This window comes from Trachymyrmex cornetzi, unplaced genomic scaffold (genome assembly GCF_001594075.2).
Source record: "Trachymyrmex cornetzi isolate Tcor2-1 unplaced genomic scaffold, Tcor1.1 scaffold94, whole genome shotgun sequence".
NCBI classification, from domain to species: Eukaryota; Metazoa; Arthropoda; class Insecta; order Hymenoptera; family Formicidae; genus Trachymyrmex; species Trachymyrmex cornetzi.
The window spans coordinates 123,188-145,028 of NW_017300289.1; the positions used below are offsets into that span (position 1 = coordinate 123,188).

The 21,841-nt window shown below is 29.7% G+C and overlaps 1 protein-coding gene across 19 annotated transcripts in view; it reads right to left on the reverse strand.

Annotated features, from left to right (window-relative positions):
• LOC108769747 (alaserpin) overlaps positions 1 to 19,897 on the reverse strand; it is a 42,022-nt gene extending 22,125 nt beyond the window's left edge. For 17 of the 19 annotated variants that reach the window (XM_018520919.1, XM_018520925.1, XM_018520916.1 and 14 more), the window contains exons 1-7: positions 11,934 to 12,044; positions 4,425 to 4,546; positions 3,570 to 3,752; positions 2,920 to 3,130; positions 2,434 to 2,648; positions 2,087 to 2,281; positions 1,868 to 2,003 (exon numbers count right to left, since the gene is read on the reverse strand). In XM_018520919.1, the coding sequence (XP_018376421.1) occupies positions 1,868 to 2,003; positions 2,087 to 2,281; positions 2,434 to 2,648; positions 2,920 to 3,130; positions 3,570 to 3,752; positions 4,425 to 4,546; positions 11,934 to 11,943 (1,072 nt within the window). In that variant the 5' untranslated portion in view covers positions 11,944 to 12,044. Of the gene's footprint in view, positions 1 to 1,867; positions 2,004 to 2,086; positions 2,282 to 2,433; positions 2,649 to 2,919; positions 3,131 to 3,569; positions 3,753 to 4,424; positions 4,547 to 11,933; positions 12,045 to 17,400; positions 17,460 to 19,848 lie in introns of those variants that run through there. The other 2 variants (XM_018520929.1, XM_018520928.1) reach the window with 2 other exon arrangements.
• Positions 19,898 to 21,841: the final 1,944 nt, after the last annotated feature.

A 21,841-nucleotide genomic window follows, 5' to 3' on the forward strand; every position in this document is an offset into this window, starting at 1 on the left:
AGAGAGAGAGAGAGAGAGAGAGAGAGAGAGATTACGATAGAATCAGCGAGTCGTAAGTCAAGCAATGAAAATCGCTCGTGTTTTATATAAATATACATATATTTTTTAGATGTTATTTGTTCAACATTTTTTATTAGTTTAATGTATATATAAACTCTGCGTCCACATTATTTTTGCCAATTCTTTCATTGAATTAAACAAAGAAAGTTCTATTTTGTCAGCTGTGACAGATGCATGTTTTGTAGTCAAATATATCGAATCGAGAAAAAGTGCAATCCATTTTGTTGTTACAAAATTAACTTACATTTTGGAGATTTATAGTCCGATTGACGGATATCATTATGATGAGAATCTCATTTATTATGCCTTCTCATGTGGTTATGAAGAGCTCGAAAAATTTTTCTCGAAAAATTCTGATCTTTCCCTTTTTCTTTTTTCTTATTAATAGTTTATTTATTTTTAGTTAAGTTGATATTAACATATTTTAATAAGATGATTAATTTTGTTTTCGCGTAGTATCATAAATAGAGTCATTATCGCAAAATATATCTTTATCATCGTGAACCGTGAACTGCATAGTTCTCTAATACTATCGGTAAATGCGCATTCTAAGTTTGTTAAAGATGATTTAATATCCGTTAATATAAAATCAACTTTAACTCCCCACAATTTTGAGCTTCTATTACTTCACCGTCCAATCACTCGTGCAATTTTATTTTTAGAAGTAAACTGCAGAAGTGCACAAAGTCTAATTTAAGTGTAATAATCTGTTTAAAGACTTCTAAATTTTAAATTTCGTGTTACCTAAAAGATCCCAATTGTTCCTTCGAAATAAATCTCAGAACATAGCATAGCTTGTAATAATAAATACGAATACAAGCTATGCAATCACCATAATACATTCATGTTAACTACATGCAAGATTTAAGTTAAATGCAAGCATTGATCAAATGTCAATAGTCGCAACACTGAAACGCTCTATTTATTATTAAATTTGAATTACAAGTTTTTCCGAATATCATCGAAACAACAGGTCAATATGTGGCAAAAATCATAATAGGTGCAACGTGAATAACAGGTACATAATCAAACAAACGTGCGGTTTGATGCTATGCGTTGTGGTGTATAATAAAGCATTAATTAACAATGCAATAGTATGTTTGTAAAAGTGAAGATAACAAAGCAGAAAAAATAGATAAGACGGAAAAACATAAAAAGAATACTGCGTAGAGACTAGCAAACCTGCTGATGTAGAAAGCATGTGAGCAACATTTAGCTATCACACTCAGCTTAAAATCACGGCAGCGTACAAAATCACATACATCCGTGTCGCGGAAACTCTGAGAGCGAAAAATTTGGAATTTTGTTACACGATTAACATAATATTAAAATAATGTTACATGCACAAGCATAATCGAATAGTTTCCAAAAAATAATTTCTCAGAGTGTCTAAGAAGCGAAAAAGAATTTCGATGTATCCCAAATAAAATTAGACGAAATATCATCTTGCTCTTGATGTGAAATTAATATTACTTATAGTTACTATATTTTTCTTTTGCATTCTATTTGGACTATAAATAGTTAATATTATAATTTTCTTTCAAAATTATAAATAACCCAGCAAATACATTAACTAACAATAGTACAACTGTTAGTTACATATTATTTCTCACTTAACAGTAACGAATAACATTACATAATACATAGATAAACATAGATGGTAAAAAATGAGACAAAAATATAAAGTATCTAAAGGAAATTATTTGACTTACATATTTTTCTCTATTTAAAGATCGTAACTTCAAGATAATATTTCGCCCGTTTTCAGCCACAAACAAATGCAAGAAACAAAACACGGTGTACTTACCAGTGACGGCGGCTGCCTTGCTACCTTCCTCATTAACTTCGATGAAAGCTTTTTGCACGACTTTGTCGATCTTCAGAGGTATATCCGAAATGCCGTTAAAGTTAGCGTGATTGCTGAATGCCTCACTAAGACCCATCTTAGTCATCAAACAAAACCGCAAGTTAGATACGATATTGTATTTACTTTATTATCGATGATCGGCGGAACATTACGACGTACCTTATTGGACAATGTATCCTTAAGATCCAACTTGGTCTCAGTCCTGAATCTGGGCAGGTATACTTGGACTTCACGGTCTTGTATTTGAGTGAGGCGAGTACTGCATTCCGCGCTAACTTCCTCGAGTTTGTCGGTCAGCGCAGCTAGACCGTCAATTTTATTGGGTAGAATGATCACCATGCTGACCTCTTTATTCTGCAATAAAGTTTACATTCATAAAAAAAGATTCGCGAAATACTTCGTTGCTTTTCATCACAACTGCCAAACACACACTTGTGAAAAGCAATAATCTTACACACATTTGACTAAATATTGTTTTTAATTTATCGTATTTTAAATAATATTACCGCATATGGCAATTCGATGCATTTAGCATCGTGTTCCGGCAATTCGACGTATTTATAGCTGCCCTTTCTGTACATAGTTGGAACATCTTTGACGGTATTGGCATCAATATGGAACGGACGGTCCACGGTATCTTTAGGATCGAACTGATGTGCCCATAGGCCCTTGAAATACACCGCGTTTGCCAGCACTAATGCAGTACTATCATCCACATCGCCTATAATCGATAATACAAATTATAAGCATGCCTTCAATTGCTGGTTCAAATCAATACATTATTATATACAATAATGAAAATATAAATATATAGTATCTATAGATATTTATATTTTCATTATTGTGAAAATAATATTTAGCCCTTTGGTAAGTTACTACATTATTTACGAAACAATTGCTCTAAATTTATGTTAAATTCTTTATGTAAATGAAGAAAATAAGAAAATTCTATTTTTTCTCAATTGTCGTAGAATTTCACAGTGAATGCTTACCTTCATTAATAATGCTCTCGATGTGATTATTTGTTTGTTCTTTGCACCAGGTATTGATGGTGTTCGCAGCTTCTTGGCTTTTACTGAAGTCTACCGATTGAGTGCCAGATTTATAATATGTCTCGAGATTCTGTTGGTATTCAGGTTTTATCGGGAAATCTTTGCCGATAAACATCTTATTAGCGATCTTCAAAGTAACATTCTCAACGTTCTGCAAGGATAGTGTTACATTATCGGTTAGCATTATTCGTCAATAGAGTGTCATAAAATATCACAAGATATAACTAAATTAATTCGGTAAATTATTGTGTCACATTTTATAAATAATATGCTATAAATTTGATTAATAATTCCTAAAAATGTTAACATTTTATAAATTAATATTATTCTAATTTTATTAAATTTTGAAGATTTAAATAGCGCACATATAGAAACGTAATTGGTAAAACGTAAGTAGTAAGCAAATCAACATTTTTTATTTGCTATTGCCTACATACATTATTGTCTTATGTTCTCGACTATGATTGATCGATTCGCTTATTGTTTTACGTCTTACTGTATTTATGTTTTTCTATGTGTTACGTAGTTTCACATTCTGTAAGTGGCGTACAACTATTACGTTTCACAATACATTGTAATTTGATAATTACATTTAATTTATCGATGAGATTCTGATAACCTTCTAGAGTTTGTGATTTTGAGGCTGGAAGCTTGAGAGCATCTTTAAACTGCGCCTCGGTACTTCCAGCAGCTCCATCAGCTGCCATGCTCAAGGCGATGTGGGCACTCAAGGGAGAACATATTAAATTGTCTGACTGTTCTTGTGAAACGGTCTAAAAAAGGTTATTCACTATAAACACTTTTCCATTTTATAATTAACAGTATGAAAGTTCCATTACGCATGTCAGAAAATTAATCAAATGAAGAAAATCAGGCATTTCTCTTTTGATTATTTCACAATCAGCAAATTACTGACTTACTATTTAGTGTATTAAAATTATTCATATGAGGAGCAGACTTCCAAAATGCATTTTGTCAAAAATTTCATTTTTTTAGTTAGAGATGGCATAGTGTTTAAAGATGTGTTGAAAGATTCATATTTTAAGCTACTCTACGATGTTCCGAAAGCATTTTTTCATCCATCAATTTATGTGCTGAAAAAAGTCTAGACATTCGAAGTGTATTATGTCCTTTAACTAGAGACAAGCAAAATTCATTTGTTTAACATTATTAGAAATAGTGTAGCAATTTTGTTTTACATCTTACTGATTGGTAAATTGTTATTTTATGTAAGGTGCGCGGTTTCCTTGTGGCTTTTTCTCGTTTTTTTTTTGGACAAAACGTATTTTGAAAATTTGTTCTTTATATAGATTTCACCAAAGCTATTTTCTCATAATTATTTATAAGTTATATAACCGTATAACATTAAATTAATATATATGAAAGTTCTGTACAATATCGAATGTTAATAGAACTTTAAAAATATTTAAATTCAATTAATATACCTTTACGAAGTTAGTGGAGAACAAATGGGCGCTCTGAGAAACAGCCTGAACAGCTAAATTATTTTCAACTGCCGCGGCCATGGTTGATGCAAATAGGCAAAACGCCAAAAAACTTCTTTGTACTGTAATAACAAAAAAATCAATAATAAATTTATTATAAAATTCTATGTATACGAATCATATAGTCGAGATGCTTAACAAAAAAGAAAATATAAAATTATTATATATATTTTTACTATTTTAAAATTATTATTGAAAGAGAACACTCTATAATACTACGATTTATGATAGTTAAGGTATATTATTATATTATTAATTTTTTAACCAATTACTCATTTTTGTACATTAATTATGACATATTTCGAATAGTGTTTATTTCAACGATCAATATTTTTTATGTTTATTTTTTTTATTCCATATTACATCGGTTATTACACATTTATTCTCTCTTTCTTAGATTATTTTTTTGTACATATTTGTTTAGTTTTATTAATTACTTCAATTTAATTTTACTCAATTTTTGTCATATTGTACTTTCTACTTAATATTATTTAAGAACCTAATGTTTACTGAATTTTTTTGTCAACATTTGTGTTTTGCTACATTTAGTAAATTTTTAGCAGACATTAAATTAATTTTTCCACACACAATGCCGAAAGATTTAAATTGTTGCCGGATCGGAACATACATACTGACTTATTACATCTCAAGTTCTTCCATTTACTTACATTTAAGTTTGTGATCTAGAGCGATTATGTAATTTTTATATTCTTGTAATATTGTACTGTTTACATTTATATATAACATTGATAATGATCCGATATGGATCGAAACGTTTGTTTATTTTTGCGTTAAGTTGTTCTATTTACCATCACATTAAACTTGTTAAGATATAATTATATGTGATACATTATTTTTATTTCAAACTTTATATTTTTAACGACAAAATTTCAGGCTCGTAGCCCTTTTGCCTTCTAAATTTTTTATTTTTACTAGTTTAATAATTTTAATATTAACAATGATATAAACTTTTAAATACTTTTACGCTTATACACATGCAATTATCCTTAAATGAAAATAAACAACGTTAATTTTCTCTTCTCTAGTGCGATATTTTAATATAACATAAGATATATAACATTGCGAAGATCACCGCTTTGAGCATTACAGGATTACTGTCGAAAATTGAACACTTGCGTTCGAAGGTCGCATACAAATCGAAATAAAGTGTCAGACATGTCGTCCAAGGTGAACATGAAACTACCACATTGTTACAATCTTACATGTACATATTTACATATTATGTGCCTATTCAATAGAGTCTTTCAACTTTCAACAAGCAATATGAAAATTACAACGATTCGAAGGGCAATTGCAATATTACACTTTTAAAGTAAATAATAAAGCGGAGTCTTATGAACTAAAATTTATCGACAAAAAAACTAACTCAAGAACTCGAAAAATATAAAAACCGAATTTTTAAACAATTGTAGTTATTTTAGCGGCATAAGATATATAAAATGACATAAGTATTTAAAAATTAATTTGATCATCAAAAAAGAATACATATTTCTGTAATATTGATTTACTATATACTTGCTGTTTACATCAATTAAAAAAATTTAATGAAATTATTTAGTTAAATATTTTGTATATATCTTTCAATAACTTTAAGTATATATATTTTTATATTATAATTCTGTTACTGTACACTGTTAAAAAAACAGAAATTTACTTCCGTTACATGCAAATCTACATAAAATTTAATAAAAAATGTACTAAACTTCGCAAAATTTTGTGAAAAGTACACTAAATTTTATGTACATGTATACAAATATACTTTTCAGTTGCAGATACATTAAATTTAATTTAGTGTCATAAAATTGAATTTAATTTATGTAACTTAAAAGTACATTAAATGTACTTTTTTCATGACATTTTTAACAATGTAATCACCATGTTTTTTAATCGAATTATAATTGTTATGATGAATCATATATACATGTCGTAAGACGAAATAATGATTACTAATCATTCGTATTTGCGATCATTACGTAACGGTACTCAAGAATAATAATGTAATTAGGACAATTTTTTATTGATACATCGGATATTATTAAATTATCATTCTAATGTACGTCATATCGACTGGATGACGTTTTCATACATTACACGTGCATTAAATACCATGCTTTTCATAAAAAATAGAAAAACGCTTATGATTTCAATAATAAAAATCATAAATATTCGTAAACAATCCTACTGTTGTCAATTAATATAATAAAGACAATATAAAATTGAATTTTTTGAAAAATTAGAATTGACAGAGTACAGTTGAAATTTTGAGAAAAAAATGTCTATATAACCATGTGAAATGTCTATATAACAAATGAATAATTACATAAATAATGATTGATCTGCACGAACATGTCTAAATATAAGGCGAATGATTCAATCCAAACATCTCTTTTTGTCGTCTTCTTTTGTACTACATAAATTTGATTTCTACAGACCGCGTAATATTCCGTTCACACTTAAAGCGAAGATATCATTCTCTTTTTTCATTTAGATTGTTGATTATCATTTAAATTCCAGTATAGGAATAAGTAATTGTCGCTATACAAGTCACTAAATTGGAAGTCGATTATGTCCCGAATGTTCTCAGTATCAGACAGCCACGAGAGAAACGCTGTGACAAATAAAGACACGGGCAACGATACCGCAGCTCGTGCGATAATGGAAAATATTACTTCAGCAGAAATATATACGACTTCGGTTCTATCGAGTTGACAGAGGGCAAAAGTTTGATAATTATATAAGTGGCGAGAAACGCGGATGTTAACAGGATGTCAGTATGCGGGTCATTTATGCAGAGTATCACTATCTTTCTTTCCAAGCATCTAATCCAATCTTTTTCTTCTTCAAATTTAATTTTAGAATTCATTTTTAAAATACTTGAATTATAACTTCTTGTCAAGTTAAAGCTAAAATGTGCTTTAAGACATGAATGGAAAGCGACCTCGAATTAAATTTTTTATAATGCGCATTTCCATGTGTCTCATTGAATTAAGTTAATTAAACTGTTTGTAATATTTTACCATCTGTTTTTGAAGCATAAGTCATCCGCGTTAGTCTTCCTAGTTATTTTTAATTTATATCAAACTGATAATATTTGATACTGAAAAAACAATTATTATTTTTTGGTTTTCAGTGTTTATCAAGAAAGGCTGATGAACCGGGGATATTCTGCACATATAATTACATTGCGTAACAAACCGATCAGGAAAAGAATGTAAAACATATGTTACCGTTAGATACGCCAACATGAATATATATGTACTAAGAACATATTAATAATATGTCGTGTCTATGATATTTATTATTAAAAAATATTATGCTTGCGATAACAATCGCGATAAATCAAAAATAAAATGCATCAAGTTATATTGCAATGTTTATATAATAATAAAGTATTTTCTTAAATGCAATATAGATAAAAATTTAACGTGAAAAAGATTATAAGTATGAAAAAAATAAAAATTTTATGCAAGCTATTGACCTAAAAATATTTTTTGTTAAAAATAATATTACTTTATAGATGAATCATTATTTTTTCAAAATATTATCACAGAATAAAAATTTGTACCCTTGCAAATTTTTGCAATACTGACTTTGATGGAAATCTATTATTCCGAGAATCTGATGTTTACAGAGTCTTTTGTGCCAAGTAATTTAAATATCATTAAATATATTGCGAAATATAATCATTGCATTGCAAAATATTGCATACACAATGATCATCTAATTCTTAGAATTACTTAAAATAAAAATTAGTTAATATAAAAATGCGTGACAAGATATCACTGCATTTAACGATAAAGTAGAAACAACAAACGAGAATATCGCGGGACCATTAAATCGATGATGTTTCCTGGTGCCTCGGGGAAAAACCCATTAAGATACTAATGTAACAGTCACGTTATGTGCGTAAGACTAATCATGTATAACAACTAGATATATGCAACGGATAGACGAATTGAGATACAATTTTGTTTGGTGTGGTTTCTTTTTTAGCAGCAATAATAATTCTATTTTAAAATATTAAAAAAAAAATAAAAAGAAAATTTGCTTTAAAAAGAAATGAATACTTCTAATAGAAATATCAGCGAGATAATTAGGGCTAAATTGTGTGTGTATGTGTGTGTGTGTGTGTGTGTCCAATTAATCGACATGTCCATATCGCATTATAAGCTTCTTATATATATATATATATATATACAGTATAATTATATTTTATCCAACAGAACTTTCCGGAATTACAAGTTTCTTCTTCATTCGAATCTTTATTTTTGTTTCTTTTTCCGATATTGATGACGCGTAACTTTATTTTATGATCGTGTACGATTTTACAGAATTTTTATAAAACATTATTGTTTATTTTCTCTTATAACTCTTGCACTTTATTTTTTGTTAAAAACAATTTCAGTAAATTGCCTTTAACGTTTATAAAAAAATAATTTACAAGCCGTATAATTATACACACTTTCGTGTATTACGAATTTATGAAGCTATATAAATAATTTTTATAAGTTGTAATATTTTTAGTGACCTTGGGTTATTGTTTATACGAGGTAAAATTGTTTGACGACAGCGATAAAATTATGCTGGATCCGTTGTGTTATGTGCATAATAATATTGAGCGCAAAATAAATATTATTACATCAAAATTGCGATATGAAGAAAAAAAAATACTATGTATCTATGCATCATGAATTGAATGTTTTAAGTCATGATGCTTAGATTATCTCATCTTTTAAAATCTACTTTATCTCATTTTCATTTTTCTATTTCCAAGCTAGAAGAAAAGTGATATGTTGAATACTGATATAAATCGACGAGCAACAAAATCAATGCTAAGTCACGTATAATAATTAATTAATATTTACAAGAAAACCGTACATTCTATCTTATATTTACTCTAAATTTTCGTCAAGTGATAAACCGTACATAATTTACTAATTGACAATAAAATTAAAATAAATACTAAGATTGTTCCTTCTTAGTCTCATCAAATCATTTTTTCTCTTTCATTTCATTGTTTAACAAAAAAATCCGTGTGCGATGTACAACATGAAAACTATATAATCGTATTGAGATCCAACGTAAATTTGTGTAACTAATTAACTGCATTATGTATTATAAAAAAATGCAAGACGTCTAATTAATTCTGAAATGGCGATATTAATCAACTGATAATGAAAGAAAAGTTCACGCTGCGCAATTCTGAAATGAATCATGAACCGAGCGAGAATGATATCCAGAATCACCTTGGAGCAACCATTCGACGAGTCAAGAATTACGACTCTTCGAATAGCATTATCGTCGATACGTCAATTCGGTGCGTAACGATAAGACATTGTCGTCGTATCAGAAGGGATTTGGTGAGACTTGTGTATCCGACGGTGTTTTTACGTAGAGAAAAAGAGAGAGAGAGAGAATTTGGGATTATCGCGATTACGAGGCAATCATATCCGATGGGTCCATTAGATCTCGTACGTGGCGCGAAAGAAAACAAGAAAATAACAATAAGAAAAATCCAATTTAAGAATCAAATTTCAAGTTTATTCTCTTTTTTGCCGTTTTATTCGAATCCTTTCGCGGCTTTTCCCGTCTGGTACAAATCTTTTTTTGTATATCTTTAACCTTTTGCAGTATTTTCTTAAATTCTCGATAAATAAACGCATAATTTTTCAATAGATATATATTAAGTCAGATTTAATACAGGATTGTTAAAGACTAATGTTTTTTTTTAAGAATAAAACATATTATGTTTCTTCTTGAATATGTTTTTAATGCTTCAAATATGCTTTGAACAGTACTAGAAAAAAAACATATTTAAAACATATTAAAAACATCAATTAAGCATGTTTTAAATTGTTTAAAACACGTTTAAAACGTTTTTTTTAACAACCCTGATTTAACACAAAAATCCGAGAAATATCTTCAAAAATTTGAAAATATTATATGAAAAACACGTACATTTTGATAAATTCTCTGTTGTTAAAATTATTTTTGATTTTTAAAAATATATTTTTAATACATAAAAAATAAAACAAATAATAAATCTGCAGTCTAAAAATTGATGTCCATATAATTTCGAAGTTATGCGAAGAGAAACATAAGCAAGAAACAGGATAATAATAATAAAAAACAGTATTTGGAGTCAAATTAAAGTTGTGTTCTAATAAACACTGCTAATTCTAAAAATCTATAGGATATGTGTACTATAAAGTATAGATTTTCAGTAACATTAGCAGGTTATATAGGAATATTTATTTTATTAGATGTTAAACTTAATTCCTGCCGTTTTTCGTCTCCAAAATTGATTTGTTTCGAAGGGAAAATGAATGAATACCTTAATCAAAGTAATTTCCCCTATTTTCTACTTTATTACTAATTAATAATACTTTTAAGGTATTTCCCTTCGAAACAAATCAATTTTGGAGACGAAAAGCGGCAGGAATTAAGTTTAACACCTAATAATTCTGAAGTCCACTGTTTTTATTAATATCTTGTTTTTTAATTATGTTTTCCTTCATATATAGCTTCAAAATCAGAATGGAAATCAATTTTCAAACTTCGAAAGATTACAGAGATTTATCATTTATCTTATTCAACTTATTTCTATATATGACTGAAAATATGTTTTTAATTCAAAAATGATTTTAGCACACAATAAAGAATTTATTAAACTGTAGATAAGACATGATCGGAACAATCAAATTATTTGCTTACGTATAATTATGTTAACCTTCCTATATTATAATATATTAACCTTGTTATATTAAATGTATAACAATATTTAAAGTATATTATATTTAAAAATATGATTGGACCTTTCAAAAATGCTGGTAATTACTTTTACATATATATTTATATTACATGTACATGTAATATGGATACAAAAGTAATTACCAGAATGTTTAGTATATGTAATATACATATATATCTATATATTACATGTACGTAAATCTAAAAGACAATATAAAATATTATAAACAATATATAATAACAATTATTCCAATTTCTAAAACGACCATGCAAAAATATTTTTATAAACATAAAACAGATTTAGAGATTTCAATGTGTTTACAATTTTGATAATAATATTCAGTTCGATCTTTTTGATGCAAAGAACAATGTCAATTAATTTCTACACAAAAGGAATTCAAGATTAAGTTTTTCTTCACGTATCTCTCAACTTTTGCGAAATTATACCGGCGGGTTCAATTTCCACAGTTAAGGAATTACAAATATTACGAATAAGCACTTCTTCACTATTACAACCTCAGAATCTGAAACCGTCGGAATTACACAAATTTCAGTCACTATCTCGCGTGGATCTATAAAATAACGATTGAGTTTGCTTGTGTCTGATATCGAACGAAGAAATAAACAAGCCGAGCGCGTGAGAACAGTTCCCCTTCTTGATTAACTGAATCTACTTACGTGTACGCATCTTGTTTAATGAACTTGCCTCCTTCGAGAACCGAATGCTTACTGCGGAGGACGATCTAACGAACGAATATAAAATATTGGCTGTATCTTCTCAGGAAAACCCCAGTCCCCGCCGAGACTCGAGAGAAACAAGTCCGTCGACGTAGACGATCGTAGTGGTACGACCAATCGTGAGGAAGCGTACGTTCGTGCGGCTCGAATCGGTGCCGCTGCTCCTTAATCGATCCCCGGTGGCGACCCTGACGAACTCACGTCACACCCGGCTCGGAATACAAACGCGTGGATACGAAGGAGATCCGAAAACGCAATCAAGACTATCACCGTCTCCTTCCTTGCTTTTCCCACGCTGAAAGCGTGACTGTCGATTTTTCGCTTCGATCGTCGGATTAAATCACGGTCGAGCACGATTCAAGAACGGAGAACGCAAGGAGATCTCCCCGGGAAGATTGAACTTGAATCTAGTATTATTTCCCTGAAGTTGTCAAGTTGAACTTGAACCCGATATAATTCCCCGAAGTTGTCGAGAGATATATGAAAATAATTCTTCTAGATCGGTATTCATAGTCATAAACACAGTTTAATCATAAGCCAATCACAGAGCTGTAATTAGCATCTTAAGATGCTTAAAATAAGAATAAACTATCACAGACTACACATTTACAAGGCACCCTTAATCGAGTTTAATAACATCTGTAGTTATGAAACTGGCCAATCATTCCATTCTTCCGACCAAGAGCTATGATTGGCCAATTTCATAACTACGGATGTTATTAAACCCGATTAAGCGTGCCGTGTAGCAGAGGTTACAGACAAATATCGGCTTAGGGCCACTTTCACCAAGTTCAGTTAACTTAACTAGCCTAGTAATTGTAATGAAATAGAAAGAGATAAAATTAGTTCTCTCTCTCCCCCCCCCCTCTCTCTCTCTCTCACATTACAGTTACTAGGCTGGTTAAGTAAACCGATGATAGTGAAAATGGCCCTTAGAGTCTTAGGGGCTCCGCACAATAAAAGGAACAGAGAACAAGAATTTCAACCTATCAGAAATCATGTATTGTGGAATACGCAGTGTGTATTTATATTTAATTAATGTAAAAAATATTAATACTTTATAATGTTTTCGACAAAAATAAAAAACATGTTTTTGCCTCTATTAGTGAGTCCTCCAAGCGACGATGGCGCTAGTAATGTGCCCTCAATTTGTGTGCCTATCCACATTTGACTCATTTTAACATATAGTTATTAAAACAGGTAATAAATTTAAGCTAATTGTTTAAGTTAATATTACATAAATCATTATTTCAATTATATTTATTTCAATGTAAACTCTTAACACAACTTTCTCAGCTTCAATACAGGGCACATTAATAGGGACAAGTTTAAAATCTTGCAGTACGTGTTACTGGATTCACATAAATTCCTCATATCTTTCGAAAAATATTTAAAATACTTTAATACTAAAAAAATAAAATATTATCTTCGGTATCGTACGCATTAATAATTTAACTTAACAAAAAAAATATTTTTTCTTATTTATTCGTGCTAGTTTTCTTTATGATTTATCAAAATACAAAAGCACACTAATAGGGACAGGCACAGTAATTGGAACAGTTACCCTATAGTTACATCGGTTTCAATTCGGACGTTTGATTCTCTGCTCAAGTCCGTAAACACAACAGAGTAGTTAGCCTTAAGCCTTAAGAAATTCATCAATCACAGTTTAATGTGAGAAGAATAATTGACTATGATTGGACGAATTCCTCAAGGCTTAAAGCTTACTACTCTATTGTGTTTGCGGACTAAGTCTCACTTAAGTCACCGATTTTTTCATTTTATAAATGGGTCTATTTATTTCTTTTCGCTCATCAATTTTAAAGTTACGCTATGGAAAATTATATTTAGGCCAGTATTCATATATAGTCGATTCTTATATTTGAAGCTTAGTCTTAAAATGTCATGTACCAATCAGAAGGCCGCATTAGTATCATAAGACATCGCTTAAGACAGTCTTAAATATAAATGGACTATGAATACCAGCCTTAAGTCTCATATCTTTTTGCAAGATTACAGGTAGAAGGATCCTACTGAGCAGAGTATTTATTTTTGCTGTACGAGGTACGAAACCAGTTCTAGGAAACCTGTTGCTCAGTGCAAGGTTAAATTCATAAACGTACTAACACTTTCTCGCCACTTTGATCTTCGTGCAAACATTTGTGCAGGTGTACTTTATCTGCATTTTTGGTATACTCTTGTCTCTTATAAAAAGATATAAGAAAGAGAGTATGAGATAAGAAGTGTATAAGACATAAGGTATAAAGATATAAGAGAAATGAACACAAAAAAACAAAGCTTAGAAAAATGATTAAAAGGAAAAAGAAAGAAAAATTACATTTTTATCTTTCGAATTAACGTATATTATATATTATTTTGCTCGTTGATTATAAATTACATTCGGCATATTAATTACAATATATGCATGTTAATCTGTTTTTAATGTAGTGATTTTTGTTATTTTTAAAAAATAATATTGAATTATTAGTTAATTAATTATCAATTAATTAAAATTATCAATTAATATGTTTGGATTTTTAGTGGATCACTACGTGTATCATTGAGGAAAATTTATTTGATCTCATTCATTTGCGGTAAATTAATGAATATGCGGTAAATTAACTCATAATCGAGGTTCAACTTATTCATTGTCTCTTTCCAATTTTAGAATTGGAAAAAGATGAGAAGCAAGTTGAACCGCGGTTAAGAGTTAACCATGAGTTGTGAAACCGGGCCTTAATATCTTATAATATAGTTCATATCTATCCAAGTTTATATCCATTGCTGTATAAAAATATGCTTCCTACGGAGACCAACAGGAAAAAATTGCAAGGAGATATATTACGTAGCAAAACCGGTTATTCTATAGTTTGGGATTATTCTATAGTTAGAGACGTTTGAACTTAATAATATTGTAGTCTTACGATAAGAACACAAAAAAATGTTACGGTTGCTACAACCGGAAATAACGATAATTTTTCCCCATCAATAAGGAGTTTTTGCAATATCGTTTATCCCAGATACGATGAACGCTAAAGTCATGTTATCTTTTTCTTCACACCTAATTAAGAAAAGGATAACGTGACTTTAGCGTTCACCGTATCTGGGATAAACAGTATTGCAAAAACTCCGTATTATATATGGTTGTGATAACCGTAAGATGGGCATATCTTTACAGCCATAACCGTTAAGATATGCCAATCTTATGGTTGTCACAATCGTACTATAGTTCTTATATCCAAAAAATGTATTGGTGGGCGACTTTTTTTTGTTGTGACAAACGTAGTCGTTTTTTCCATGAATGATTGAAACAAAATAAAGCATTTCAAAAATAAACACAATATCGAAATTTTTAAAAGACGATTTCTTCTTAGAATTTTACACGTTTTATCTTTAATATTACACTATTTATAGACTTCTTCGAGAATTAAAAATCAATTAAGATAACTAATCAATTTTACTTAATTAAATAAAATTGAGTAAGGCAAAGCTTAGTAAATAATAAACTTACACGCTAAAATGTAATTTTAATATTTATTTGAACTTAAAGGGAACTATGAAACTTTATATTATTCTTGCAAATTAATTTAAGCGCTCAAATAGTTTTTTCTTTCCAAGTTCAACAAACGTAACTATATATATATATATATACACGAAAATAAACGTAGAAACCCAAGTACTTTCCTTGTTACATAATGACGTCAATCTGCGTCATCAAATTACACAAAGTAGTTGGCTATTTTTATTTCTGTTACCTGCTACAAATTACCGTTAGTTATTAAGAGAACCTGAGATTAAAAGAAAATTCTTTCATAAATATAACAGACTGAGAGAGAAAGAGAGAGAGAGAGAGTTTCTCAAAATTTCATGAACCTATATATCTGAATAGGAAGAATGAGAAAAGGGAAACGCGGAAGGATGGAAGAAATGAAAGAAAGGAGAGGCGATTAATAAGACTTTTAAGTAGCTTTTTATAGTGTGACAGGTAGAGATTTACACAAAAACATAATGACTTTTATTTTGAAAAATTAATTTTCATTGTTTAATTACTGTAAAATTTAAAATTATATATTTCTAAAAATTTGTATTTTTTTAAGATTTCTATTTTTTTTCACTATTGTCAGATATTTTATAAACAGATTTTTTGTCGACGAAAAATTTAGTTTTCAATGTTTTTATTTCTTCAAATTAAATTTTTCGAAGATAATTATATTTGGTAATATTACACTTATATTTACATAGCACACTTTATTCGAAGAGCATCACATGTATGTCACGATATCTGTACGATATTGTGACATTATAGATATCATGACATCAACGCGAGATTCTTTCATCGAAGTACCAGTGGTATGCCGTAAATACACCGTGTTTGCGTTTATAGTGTATATGTTTATATAATATACTATATTAATATTCGTATTCATGTGCTATGCTTTCAAAGCCTTTCATATAAACGTACAATAGCGTAGCTTTTCGTAAATTGTCACTATAACTTTGGATACAGGGCTATTTAGAAAGAGAGAGAGAGAGAGAGAGAATCCGAAAGATATTTTTATTTATTTAAAAATTTGTATTTTTACAATAATGAAAGCATATTTTACTCTACAATACGCGAACAAAAGATTTTTTAATTTTGTTCTCTTAAAGAAGTACCCGGGAAGAAACATTTTTTCTCGGATACTGTAAGTATTAAATTGATTAGTGATTAATTATTTTACTTTGAATGTACAAATGAATCAATATTTATTCGGGTTGAATAATTATCATTATATAATTTTCAAATTAAAAATTATATCTTAGAAATCAATAAGATAATAGTCAAGAATATAGAAAATTTTCTTAAAATTTCGAAGCTCTGTCAAAAAATAAGTACTTATACATTATATTAAATATATATCGTTTATTATATTTAATTAAAAGAAATGAAAAGAAAGATACAAGTATCACGTTATATTATTTAGTTATGCACATTTCAAAATATATCATTTATTAATATTAACGGAAAAGATCATTTATTTTCTGTCAAAAAGAAAATAAAAATAAAAATTGAGAGTTACATTTTAGTAATTATTATAGATCATACAGATTATCGACTATAAATTATATGATTATAAGATTATTTATCTAATTGTAATTATCTAATGTTTATGGCCCTTAGAGACTAGAGTCACTAACACACGTACATATTAATTAAATGCATTGACGTCATCAAGACTATACAGCGTGTTTTTTCACGAAGTATGATTCATACGCGAGTCTCGCGAGACAGGACAACGCACATTATTATCGCAGATAACAATCATTACAAGAAATCTGCATATCAATCAACAATTGACAACAAAAGCAGCAAACATAAGTTTCCGGCACTTAGTAGCTTTCGGGATTTATTTATATGTATACTTGCACAAATCGTTCCGTAAATCGATCCCTATTGCGCTTCGCACTCACTCGTCCACCATGTCAATGAGTCTTCATCGAGTTTTGGTCGACTCTAGTCATTTGTGCGATTACTCGCCAGTCAGGTCGAAATATCGTCGTGTGGTCAAGGATCGATAACGCGACTTAAGTCGGCAGAAGCACGCATGTCTGAACGTATCAACAGGTGTCGAGTTGGCAAACAGCTCTGGCTTTCGCTAGTTATGGGTACCGGCTGGTTCATACGATGGGACACAAAATCATTTATATGTAACGTTGTAGACTAATTACGTACGGTCCGTTTCGATCGAAAATGATCAAATGAATATTTATGGAAAGTTAGAAATGAAAGCAAGAATTATTAAGAGTTTCCTCTCAACAATTAATTTTTGACTAATATAAGTTTCATTTACTTGGAATTTATTATATTATGAAAACTTGATGTAAAGTAATAATTTGTTATTATTATCAACGATTGCTCTTTATAACTCAATACAACAAGGATTTACTGGAATAGAAATAAATGGTAATAGAATAAAGCATAAATTAAATCCGCATTGATATGATATCTACTAGACTTGGGAGGCTTTCCATTTAGTGACACAAATCGACATAAATGTCATTCTATTTTTCTTACTCACTGAAATGTCAAGAAAGATAAAATAATGTTTGTATTGATTTGTATTTTTTGAAATTTAATTTGTGAAATAATGTTAGCGAGCGTTAAGTGAAACGCGATTCCTTTTAATCGCTTAATTTAGAAATTGTTTTAATAAAAAAGTCAACTCTAATTCGTTAAATTTATCATTACAGTTTTATTATATGTGGTGGCCATGTTTATTATTGCAATACTTAAGATAGATATAACTGATCATTATCACTGGATTCATGTGAGACGATAAGAACTCGAAACATTTTTTTTACTCATATAGTTATCGGGAGGAATATTGCTAAATTAATTAGGTCAATTTAAAAAATGTATGTCACTCAAACGTTAATACAATTAACGATTGATGTAATTATCAAATAGAAAGAATTAAGTACCTCGTGCAGATTTATAGTCTGGCGAAAACGTCGTTAACGACTGAAAAATGTATCTTCTCGGCAATTTCTCGTTTTTATATAATATCGATCGCCTTCGTGAAGTGTAAAACTCAATGCGAATAAACTTGAATAATGCTGTGTAAACGGAAATATTTGAAAGTATATATACCTTAGAGCATGATAAAAATACAAGGGTATGCTCATCAATTGTCTAAAACTCGTTCAGCTTGCGCATGTCCTTGCCTACGTCATATTCGGGTACGCGTTGATTGGTCGGTTCCGATTCGGGTGCAATCGGTGGTTTTCGGTCGTAATTTATCATGGCGTCCATGGCGTAGTGCACGTTGTCATCGGTAGAAGTTAATGTTAAAAATATTTTCACGATGACCTGCATAGTGAAAGGATGCGGCAATTATATGAAAAAAACAAAAAAAACTGAGGGAAGTAAAATTAAATATTTTACCTTTCCAAAACAATCTGAAATTGCTGAACAGTGGCGTAAGCCACTCGTTGTGACGTAAGCAAGGACAAAAATCTGATTGGTCATGCGCATGAGCATACCCTTGTCTTTTTATCATGCCTTAGAGAAGAGAACCAACTACGTGTTAGATCGTTAATGGGTTTCCATTCGATAATGTCACGAGTTGACACAAGTCGATATAAATGTCTTTCCGTCTTTGTTACTCTCTGAATATCAAGAAAGAATGTGTCGACTTGTGTCGCTAAACGGAAAGCACCTAATAACGCGCCGATGATAGCCAGAAACATATATTGATGCAACAACGACTGATAACTAGTTAAATATGTAATTTACGTAATTTATCACAAGGTGCTTTAGGTTTATCGCAAGGTAAAATCCATTAAATTTTATATATATACCAGATAATCAGATCGTTCCATTGTAACGTTCAATTGTACGGAAAGTACAATGTTAAAAATGTCATAAAATTTAATGTACTTTTAAGTTACATAAATTAAATTAAATTTTATGACTACATTACAATTTTATGTATCTGTAACTGAAAAGTATATTTGTATACATGTACATGAAATTTAGTGCACGTTTCATAAAATTTTACGAAGTTTAGTACATTTTTTATTAAATTTTATGTAGATTTGTATAAAATTTAATATAAGTAAACATTAAATTTAAGTTATTTGCAACTTCATTTTCATTGACAACACATTAAATACTTTTAATATTTTTACATAAAATTTAATGAAATCATAAAATTTAATTTAATTTATGTAACTTAAAAGTACATTAAATTTCGTGACATTTTTAACGGTGTAGGATATAAAATGATAATATGGGCGGTTACAGGAATTTGGCGTATATGCGGTATATAAGGAAATATAATTTCTAATTCTAGATATATTTTTGATAACTTACATTAAAAGCTACGAGATCTTCGATGCGCCAGATGGCTAGGCGTATTTTGCAAATAATTGATTCGTTCGCGCTAAAGCAACCGCGCCGATAAGATTACTCGTTAGGTGGTATGCCGAGTATACGTGTTCTGACTAGAAGCAAATTCTTCTCTCTGTTAGAACTGGTCGAAACACCTATATTTAATCTTCTCCTCGAATAATCGAACGACTGCGCGCGCAATTCATTAATATAATCGTTTCGTTTTGAGAGAATTCTGTATGATAAACAGAAACATACACGTCTTTCAATGTTTGACAGCATATACGTTTTTCAATCTGAAACTAGTTAATATATGTTCTGCTTTATTACGTTCAAGTAATCGCAAATGTAATTATTAATTATTCAATCATTATAAAATTGTTACTTTTTTCCGCCAATATTATTGCTACAAAAAGTACAAAATTTGAGAAAATTTTGCTCGTAGATTGCTGAGAGAGAAACATAAATAGAATAGAATTTTATTAGTACCCAAATATATCTATAGATCGAATTATCTCATTTATCTAATAGTCCTATAAATATTTTAATATTTATGCGAAAAATATCGATTACGTAAACTTACATGTTACTATTAGAACTTTGGGGCCATAGAGATTATCTAATCATTTGAGCTGGAAAACAAATCAGAAAAAATTGTCGAGTCGAGCATAAACGATAAAAATTATTGCCATAAATAATTGAGAGATAAATACGATGGAGAGAGAGTGTGTGTTGATTAAGGGGATCCTAGGCCGGTATTCATAGTCAGATCTTATATTCAAGACCATCTTAAGTACTGTCTTAAGAAGTCATAAACCAATCAGAGGGCTGCATTAGCGTCTTAAGGCATTACTTAAGACGATCTTGAAATAAGAATCAACTATGAATACCGGCCCTAAAGCCATCTGTATTACCGATTAAATCATATAATTTTTGTATAACAAAAATACTCTTTTTCTTTTTCACAAATTCGAGTAATCCTTTTCCAGGTTTAAAGTATACGCATTAATACGTGTTTGAGGTGGAGTTTATGCTGAAAATGACCAAAAATTTCGAAATTAATATATTTTTTACCATTTCTTACGAACGCTTTATCGTGACGAATTTGTTATACGAAAATTGACACGAACGTGCGACTGTGTGTATCATAATGTGCGTGGGATATTGGTGTGATAGTATATAGGGTAAACTCGGGTATGATGGCCATAGTTTTTTAAAATGCAAAAAACATACATTTATTCTTGTTACTTTTTAACAATATTTGGGATATTACTTTCACTGAAGCTTAAAGTAACAAATACTATCGAAATTAAAGAGAAAATACTTAACACAACTTTAATTTTATCAAAATATTACAAAGTATGCATTGGCCATTTTATCTGATTTTTAGGGAAAAGATGGTCATGATATTAAGAAAGATAGCCACAGTATTTATAAATAAATAGTGAAAATAAAAGTGTTAATTATAGGTCACATTGCAATTTACGTACCTTTATTCTGTATATAATGTTGATTATGACAGCTTAACTGTAATTTATTAAACATTATAACAGTTTTTAGCAGACACGTGCAAAACTTTGCAGATAGTCGAAAGAAAAAATATTAGATAATATTTATAATATTGTTATTTTGAACAGTGTACTCATATGAACTACTGTAAATATTGATTATCTTTAAGAATGACTATAAAAATGTACTATTTATCAATTGGGAGGATCCCGTTTGCCTACAGTTCTGATTGTACACACCACTCATATCAACTGGTGCCTAGTAATTTTTCACTGTTTTGCCAATGAGATTATTTTATTTTTAAATTGGCTAATCAGCGATGCATGTGTGCAATATGCGATGTGTGCAATCGGAGCCCTCCCACATCTTTCATTCATTTCTTATACTTATTATATATCGTTGTGTCTCGCTTAAACGCATTCATCTGTCTTTATCTAACATATTGCAAAGCCATCTCTTAGAAAGA